Consider the following 10,000-nt stretch of genomic DNA (forward strand, 5'->3'; position numbering starts at 1 on the left):
TATTCTATTCTTGCTGACACGAAAGGAATATATTTTGTTGAGCGTGAGCCAGAAATCCCAAAAATGTTTCTACTGTCACACTTAACCGTCTCATGGTCGGAGTAACTCAAACATTTTATTCCCACTAAGGCCAAACACGATCGTATTCCGCACTCTGAAATGTTAATAATTTTCTATATGACATGAACATCTTACCCAATATTAACATTATTTTCATCAGTAACATACAAGAGGAAATTCGAGTATAAGACAGATAATAAATCGCCAAGGAGGAGGTGTTAGGTAATCTAATCCAATAACACTACGGCCCATTAGTCGTCTCGGTTGGCTGCAGGTTTCGACACCCCAATGGCTTTTCAATATTAGCTACTTGGATCAGATCACCTTTTCTTTTCTTTCCTTTTTATTCTTTCCACTTCCATACTATTTCATTCAGCTCAGGAGAGGCTGTCAGAAAGGAAGAGGTTCGAGATAGCCTTCACGAACCTCTTCAGTACGAGGGGGTTTCCTAAAATATAGAAGATTGTCTGAAAGTAACAAAAATAAAGTAACAATATTATGTCATCGAACTGGAGGGGTTGACTACCTGAGGAAGGTGACGTACATATTTTATATATATATTTATTTATTTACTGGCTTATTCTTGTTACATCCAGGCCGTGCGTGCCATCAACCCTCTTGCAATCGGGACAACTCTAGTACTGTTTTCCACCTTGCACTGGGTGATCATAATTTATCTGAGAGTGAGGCATAAGAGCCTTAGAATGCTAAAAAAATATTAATACCATAATGGAGGATATAGGAGTGCTTTGTGCAAACTAACTCGCTAAGGAGAAGGCGGTGCGAAAACTCCCATGCCATATCAATACGTGGTGACCTACGGACGATTTTATTCATCTTCGTAAAGGGAAGTCATAAAGCCAGCGATTCTCTCTTGCTAGAAACTGAGAATACTTTTGTCGTCTCACCTGGCGGCCAAATACGACACCTGGATAGTTTTCCGATATTACCCCGGCACTTCACCACCAGAGGCCTTACTTAACTCTTTGCCTCTCAGGACACGCTTTCGCACTTTTTTCTTGATACCACCAGATTATTTTATTTAACATGGATTGGTATTCTAGCAGTGATGGAGTCAGCGAAGGATAAATCTACCCTCTCCAGTTTGAAAAGTCTATCCCTCCAAAATAAATAAATAAATAAATAAATACGTCTACGCAGAAGAGCCTCGTTATTTGTTTGTCTTTCAATCACGCCCAGACCAATGGCCAGAGACCCCCAGACCCATATATATTCTGAATCATGGTGACCCAAGGATGGTTTTAGGGGGTCAAAGTTCAGATCTGGGTCATCTGAGGTCACCAGTAGTGTTCGCCTTTTTGGCCCGGGCAACGCCGGGTACTCACGCAGCCCAATTTTTGGCATGGAAACTCACATGACCTACAGTTTGGACATAGGCTATGTAAGGTTGACCTCCGAGGTCATTTAAAATCACTTGTGGGAGGTCATTTGAGGTCACCTGTAATAAACACTCGAACGACTGGACCCAGCGCCGGTAACAAGAGTGAAAAAAATCTGTCATTGTTTTACACCTTTTTTCTAACCACTTTCACTATGAGGGGTCTCGCAAGCTGAATAAATCCGTCTGGTGATGGCAAGATGAATCCCAAGACGTCCTCGTACCGAAAAAAAAAAAAAAAATCCGGTGCTGGCAAAAATAAAACTTAAATAGACGTGATCCTACTGAAAGCACTGAATGACACCACCTTCACTTCCAAACATTTTCCTAAAGCTGAATAAAATCGTCTGGTAGTAACTAGATTATAGTATACAAAGCGTCTTCGTATTCAAAGGGGTTAATGAAAACTATATCCAGTCAGAACCCCCCCTCCTCTCTCTCTCTCTCTCTCTCTCTCTCTCTCTCTCTCTCTCTCTCTCTCTTTATTTAAAACCGTCAGGAGGGAAGGAAAAAAAAGAAAGGAAAATATAAGTCCCAGCGCCAAAAATGTTAAGCCCCGTCCTCGGCCACCACTCATGTCGACAGAGCCCGGGAGAACTTCAGCCATTCCCAGTCACCATAAATCAGTAACTCTACGGGAATAACTCTCCTCGAACCAAAAATCAGGAACTCTACGGGAATAACTCTCCTCGAACCAAAAATCAGTAACTCTACGGGAATAACTCTCCTCGAACTTTTCCCCTCACTTCATAGCAACCGTATCGCCGGGTTTTGACACGAACCTAGCAACGGTACCACGAATTCACGCCGTAGCAATCAAATTCAACCAATTTTTCTCGACTTAGCGACCAACTTCCGCCTCCTTCATCTGTTTCACCATTTTTTTCGTCTTATTATTTACTATATCACCAGCTTTTCCCCTTTTCTTTCACTGGATCGTCACTTTGTCACTTTTCTTACCTACTCTGTCACCACTAATTTCTTATTTATTTATCACCTTCCTTTGTAGCTCTATCACCACCTTTTCTTTATTTTCTTAATTGTATCATCAAATTTTCACCTTTTAGCTTCTCAATCACCTTCATATTCTTATTTCTTTAACTGTATCACCAATTTCAACTTTTATTAGCAACTTATCACCATCTTCTACCTATTTCCTGACCTCTATCACCAATCTTCACCTCTTTATCAACTCTTAACACCAGCTTTTCCTCTTCTCTTTAACTATCACCAACTTTTATCACCTTTCCTGGCGTCCCTGTCATCACCTTTTCACCATTTCTTAGCAATCGTATCGCTAACTTCTGACAGTCTTAGCAACCAGACTAGCAATGTTTACCTTCTGTAGCAACTTTTAAATCCCTTAGCAAAGAATGTGAAGTTGTGTGATGATGATGATGATGATGATGATGATGATGATGATGAATGAACAGACGTGTAGCCCTATCTTGCTCGATAATCTAGTGATGATTTTGTATTGTGTGTGTGTGTATGTGTGTGTGTGAGAGAGAAAGAGAGAGAGAGAGAGAGAGAGAGAGAGAGAGTGAGTGAGTGAGTGAGAGAGAGAGAGAGAGAGAGAGAGAGAGAGAGAGAGAGAGAGTGTGTGTGTGTGTGTGTGTGTGTGTGTGTGTGTGTGTGTGTGTGTGTGTGTGTGTGTGTGTGTGTGACGATTTCCCTCCTTCCCTCCCTAACACACAAAATAAAACGCAACAGAGTTATGATGTTCGTGATGAGTGATGGAAAAGAAGATGGATGCTGAGTGACTGGAGGTGTGTCCCTCGCTGAATACTGTATGTAGTTACCATTTCCTGTCTTACTCCATCCTGAATCCTTCCTTCCGTCCCCAACCCAGGGTATAATGGCGGGAAATAGAGCTAGGATTTGTTGTTGTTGTTGTTGCTGTTTAACCCCGGTCTTCCTTTTCGAGCAGACCTGTCGACCACAGGTAATCATCTTCTATGGGTCCGTCTTACAGTTACAATACAATACGTACACCGTGCAGGGAACCGGTACCCCTCTGTGAAAGACAGCGCCTCACCAAAGTCGGACAAGAGACCCTCCCCAGAATGAGGTGCGAGGAAATATGAGGAGGAAATGGAAATGTGGCCCATTTTCGCTGGGAACTGAAAACAGTTGTGGATTATATATATATATATATATATATATATATATATATATATATATATATATATATATATATATATATATATATATATAGAGAGATAGATAGATAGATATATATATAGATATATATATATATATAGATATATATATATATATATATATAGATAGATATATATAGATATATATAGATATATATATATATATATATATATATAGATATATGAGAGAGAGAGAGAGAGAGAATGGTGAGTGAATGGAGATGTAACCTATTTTCACTGGACTGACGGCAGTACCATTTCCGTGTTCCCATTTCCTTGGCCCTCCCCCCCCCACCCACACCACTGTGTATGATAACGGGAAATTGGGTGATGACGATGATGATGATGATGATTAATTGTTATTGAAAGGCTCTCGGGTCGAATACTTAACGTTGGACCGAGTCACGAAATCGAGATAATTTGTGATTTCAACATCCCTTGTCGATAATGTTATAAGAGTCATCAGACGCAGAATAGGGAATAAGAAAAAAATATATAGCCACTGGAGGGAAACGATTAATATAATAAAGTAAATAAACAGATAACTAAATAAATAAGTAAATGGACACTTCAAAGCATAGAGTAGGAAGAGTAAGTTGAGATAATGATATAAGAATCAGCAACAGATTAATGCACTGAAACTTAAGGGTTAAAGGTAATGAAAAAAGTTTAAAATTTAGAACTTAGACGAAATAAAAGAGTGATGTATAAGGAGGGATAAAAGGCAAATTATGAATATGAATATTTACTGGGGAAAACAAAGTCTCTCTGATCCCACCTCCTGTTTCCGTCTCCGTCTACCTTATTACACGTTCAATAATTTTTATATGTACAGTACAGTATTCTAAGTGGCACAGGAGCCTTCGTGGCCCCTCGTATATGGCGATATCTTTTGTATATTACACCTAAACGTTATCTTTTAAGTATTTTTATCATTTTAATATAAAAAAGACGGCGAATTATAATGTGAGGGATAAATCGTTCAGCAAGAGGTGTAACGAAGCCTGCCACCTAGAATACAACCCTATCTCTCACCTGTGCAATACATGATGGCCATCGGATCTAGGTCTGTGGGTGTGTCGGTAAAAGCCTGTAGACAGCCGCAGGTGGAAGTCCGGGGTACAGAGAAGCACCAGCACCATCATCATCCCCGTCATCACCATCACCGTCAGCATATACAGCGTCTTCAGGAATAGGTGCATCTTGTTTGGTGATTGATGGCTTGGCAGGAGATATGATTTGTTTTTTCTTTTTTTCACCTTTTTCTTCTTCTTCTTCTTCTTCTTCTACTACTTCTTCCTTCTTTTTCTTCTTTACATCATCTTGTGTTCCTCGCGTCTAGAGATCATTTGCCCTACAGAATCCGTAAATACATGGACTGAACGTGTGTAGTGCGGATTTCGGCCCATATTAGACGTGCGCAACTCAGCCATGACGAAACATACGTGCATTTCCTTCATTATATCACTTCAGATTATGTATTTACCTTGCATTATAGCTATCAACTGGCACATCCTGTTGGGTTGATTTTTGTCCTAAAGGGAGATCTCAGCAAATTATGTGGTTTATATTTGTTTCTCGGCCTGTTACTTTATTCACTGTGTTTCTGTCTGGTACCGTTGTTTTTGCTCAGATGCGTCTTGTTAGGTTGACTGCTGAACTGATGGGTGAAATTAGCGAGTTTTGCGCCGCCATATCCCTCTTAGTTTGCTGTTGCTGTGGTTTACATTGTTTTATTTTTGTAATGTATCGTATGGGTTATTAGTAAGTCTGTTTCTTTCCCCATATATAGTTGGAGTATTTTTTGTTACTTTTTTTCAGTTACTATGCCCGTGTGCAATCCAGCCAATGCATTAATTCAGTCACTTATCCTTCGTCATTGTCATTCCTTTTTTTTTTTTTTCTTTATTTTTCTTCATTCAGATTTTTTTTATTCATTTTCTCTTGTTATTCTTTCCTCTTATAGTATTGTTGTTGTTATTAGGAGATACATGGATTTATAAGCACGTTATTTGACCTTTATTGCAGAGTCGTATTCACAGTGATGTTGGATATTTCGTGGTGCCTCTTCCTCTGCAGTTTATTTTGCATAGTATCATACCCATTCAATGTCGACATAGTTTTCATCAATAACATACACAGTTTTCATCAATAACGTGCACAGTTTTCATCAATAACGCAGATCGCTGAGGAAAAGTTGTTACGGAATCACCTAAGTCAACAAAAATACGTCCCATTTCCTCTCCACTAACATTCATAGTACTGTAGTTAGGTTGAGGATGTTCGGTCATGTGTAGCGAATGGAATATGAGAGATTAACTAGGAGTGCATGTGTGTGTGTGTGAGAGAAGAGAAGAGAGAGAGAGAGAGAGAGAGAGAGAGAGAGAGAGAGAGAGAGAGAGAGAGGATGACAGTACAACATACAATCTACAAATCAAAGGTACGCGGACCAAGAACCACTTCGTCGGGAGAATACACGGAAGAAAAAAGGAAGGGTTGAGTCAGGCATTAGTTACAATTTAGTTATTTTTATGCACTTCAGAAATAGCTTACTGCAATTATCCCTTGTCACGTTCGTACCTTACTCTCAAATTTCTTCGTCGAGGGAGCACCGTGAGGAGGAGAGAAAGGCGGAGGGAAGGGGAGGAGAGGGAAGGGGAGGAGAACGGTGGGAAAGAGAGGTGAGGGGAGGGGAAGGAAAAGAGAATTTAGCAAAGGGGAATGAAGGGGAAAAGAGGAAACATAAGGGCAGGAGAGGGGAGGGAAAGGAAAAAGGAGTTTAGTAAAGGGGGCGGAAGGAGAAAAGAGAAGAGGAGAGAGAAGGGGAGGAGAAGGAATGGGAGGAGAGGAGAGGAGAGGGAAGGGGAGGAGAAGGAAAGGGAGGAGAGGAGAGGAGAGGGAAGGGGAGGAGAATGAAAGGGAGGAGAGGAGAGGAGAGGGAAGGGAAGGAAGGGGGCTTTTATTAGGTTTTGATGACAAAACGTCTATTTTAAGTTACGTTTCATCTTCCTTTTTTCTCCGTTTAGATACTGAAGGGAGTATATCTTTTCAAAGTTACGTTTCTCCTTACGTATTTCTGCGTATTGGTTCTGTAGATATCACACCCATTCTAAGTTATATTTTTACTTATGTTTTCTTCTTTATTTACAGTAGGTTCTGACGAAAACGTATCTATACAAAGTTACTTTTCACGTTTTTCTGTGTTTAGGTTCTACAAACACATCTATTCTAACTTACATTTCTATTACGTCTTTCTGCGTTTAGAATATGAAGACATTACACTTATTCTAAGCTTAATTTTTTTCCTCTTATTTTTTTGCGCATATTAAGTTTTCCTGTATTTAATCTTAACGTCAACAAAAGATTACAACTATTTTTCCTTGCGTCTCATCACTCACAAGCTATGTCAGGGTCATTTCTGTGAGATGGCCTTGTTACGACTTTGTTTAGCAGGTCAGAACACACACACACACACACACACACACACACACACACACACACACACACACACACACACACACACACACACACACACACACACACACACACACACACACACACACACACACACACACATCTATTCTACGGCTCACACTGTTTTCCTGAGTTTCTTCTGTTATTTTAAGAGTTTAATCGGCAGTTTCAGCATGTTATTTTATTTATGAGAGAGAGAGAGAGAGAGAGAGAGAGAGAGAGAGAGAGAGAGAGAGAGAGAGAGAGATTGACCATTAATATTACATTTGGGGGAGACTCAATGAGCAGCCTCGGCATCATATTTCCATCCTATTTTATTTACCCTCAAAATAAAATTCAACGAGGAATCTCTTTGGAAAATGAGGGAAAAATTAAGACACGGCTAAAAAAAAAAAAAATGAGAGGGGGAAGGTGAAAAAAGTATAGATTTATCGCTTGGTTGCTTTTTAATGTGAGACTCATTAGCAGTCTCTCTCTCTCTCTCTCTCTCTCTCTCTCTCTCTCTGCATAATACAGTTTTCCTATCCTACTTAAAACAAAAATCACGTTATTTGAATATGGTCGACGCTATAAGAAAAAAAGTAAAGAAGAAGAAGAGAAAGAAGTAGTAGTAGTAGTAATAGTAATGGTTGTGGTGGTGGTGGTTGTGGTAATAACTGCAACCCCAGGCTCAACTGAACGTGAACCCGGTGAAGTGCAGGTCGCCATCCTCCTTACGGGGGATAGGGAGGGAGTTGAGGATGTTTGCATAACCGGGCAGCTCCACCGTCCAGTTGTATCGGTGCCACCACATGAAGGCGTCTCTCTTCAGTCTACCATCATCCTGTGGGGGGAATCTAGTGCATGGCTAGAATAAAATAGAAATAACGTCCTCGGGCTCAAGGGTACCCGAGAACCAGCTGAGGACGACACGAGTAGAAAACATGACAGAGACGAGGCTAAGGTAGAAGGGGGAAAAAGGCAAGATTCACGGTCTCTCCAGGTAATTATACAAGATTTATTGGTCGTTTATTGGTCGTTAGTCCATGATCTATCTCTCCTACGCTGCACCTTTTCCTCAAAATGGTTCCCCTTCATCCAGGAATCCCTCTCGGACGATGAAGCAAGAACTGAGATGGGGATTAAAGCATGGAAGGGAGAAGTTAAGCGCTTAATCATTTCTAACGCATAATATAGCTGTCGTCTCATCATTATATTCCTTTTCTACGTATTATCTTGTCCATTGAACGGTTTTTCGCCAAGGAATCTTTTTTGGAAAATGAGGCAATAATTTAAGACTTGGGGAGCCGTCTCTGTGATAGGGTAAAGTTAGATTTATTGTTGAATCTGTTTATTTTTATTTCTGATTCAAGACCCATTATAACAGTCATTTTTAAGACGAACAGCCAGTTTCTGCTAAACCCCAGTCTTCCCCTAGAACACATTCCGTGACATCATACCCCGTATCAAGGTCCCCAATTGAACTGATGAGTGAAAAGGAATAAGGAGGAAACAGACTGAACTCCACAATCAGACCTGGAGTCGGTTAGAGGGCGGAGAGGGCCGTAATATTAACCCGTTCACTACGATAACGCCCTATTTACTTCATTTTGCTAACTCCGGACGACTGAATGCGTTTTTTTTTTTTTTTATGCAAGGAAGAACGAACCAAAGGCCAGGAGCCTGCAAACCGTTCCTTCCAAGAAAAAAACAACAACAGAGAGTCAGTTTCAAGAGCCGTTCATTTCGAGATGCCTGGACACACTGCGCTTGAAAGACTCAACTCCCTCCTTATCCCCAGAAAGAAGGATGGTGAGTTGCAGGGGGAGGGCAGCTTCAGTCTGCAGTCCACTGGGTTTTCGTTCAGTTGAGCCTGGGGTTGCATCTACTGCTACTAATATTCTACTACTACCACCACCGCTACTACTTCTACTGTACTACTACTATTACTACTCCGCAACAAACAGAACAGAACAGAACCGATTCTGCACGATGGTCTAGTCAAGATAGAGTTTGTCGGTATAGAACAGACCAGATCCATTGTACGTTTCGCCTTGTCATTTCCTACGCTTCATTTATAGCTCAACAATAGGATAGTCCGTTTGCGCTCTCCAGTCTTGTGTGTTGCAGGGACAACTCAACTCTCCTGATGTGAGGAGAGCAGATAAGTGTCTTCTTCATGACGTTTCTTATCAACCATGCAAGGAATGGACGTGAAAAAGCAGACACGGTGCATACTGAAAAAGAGGTACAGGAAGTAGAAAATGAGGGAGGGTGTACGCTATACTCATTTTACCTTAACGTGGGCCAGATCTTGGTTCTTTTGCAGCTTATTTCATGCAATTCAGTGGCAGAAAAAGACAATGCTATATCTGCACATCTTTCCCTAGCATGTCTTCGTGACTAGCATCGTATTGAAGTGTGAATCTGTTGTTATAACTTGACACTGGTGATGGGGGAACAACAATTTAAGGCCAAGAGCAAAAATAGTATAGTTGTGCTGGTTGATCCTTCCCGCAACACACAAGAATTGCGATGATTAATGTATGAGGCACACTGTGTATGGGACGCGGCCGTTTCTGCAAGAGGACCTATAGTCAAGTCAGTGTTTGGCACTTTAGAACACAAAATACATCTGTTCTGTTTCACCTTATAATTTTCTCTGCTTCACCTTTATCGTGTGTATTTCTTTCCCTGTGTTTCATATTATCTTCCACAAGAAATAGGTCACGGTCATTGCTGCGAGGGGGTCTAGTTCAGGTAAAGTCTGGCTATTTCGGCCACGACACATTTATTGCAAGCTTCACCTTATTTTTCCCTGACGTTTCTGCTTCTCTGTTTCATCCTCTCTTACGTTTCATATTATCCACCACGAGAAATAGGACTGGATCAAATCAAGACATCATTAATCTACTCTAAACACAAC

At 40.7% G+C, this 10,000-nt stretch overlaps 1 protein-coding gene across 1 annotated transcript in view; it reads right to left on the reverse strand.

The window, feature by feature from the left end:
- Window positions 1–4,823, reverse strand: part of LOC145401102 (uncharacterized) — a 23,594-nt gene extending 18,771 nt beyond the window's left edge. The window contains exon 1 of the mRNA XM_080273473.1: window positions 4,657–4,823. Within this exon, the coding sequence (XP_080129599.1) occupies window positions 4,657–4,823 (167 nt within the window). The remainder of the gene's footprint in view (window positions 1–4,656) is intronic.
- Window positions 4,824–10,000: the final 5,177 nt, after the last annotated feature.

The sequence above is a fragment of the Coenobita brevimanus genome, chromosome 54 (genome assembly GCF_032717465.1).
Source record: "Coenobita brevimanus isolate Jiangsu-jjx chromosome 54, ASM3271746v2, whole genome shotgun sequence".
NCBI lineage: Eukaryota > Metazoa > Arthropoda > Malacostraca > Decapoda > Coenobitidae > Coenobita > Coenobita brevimanus.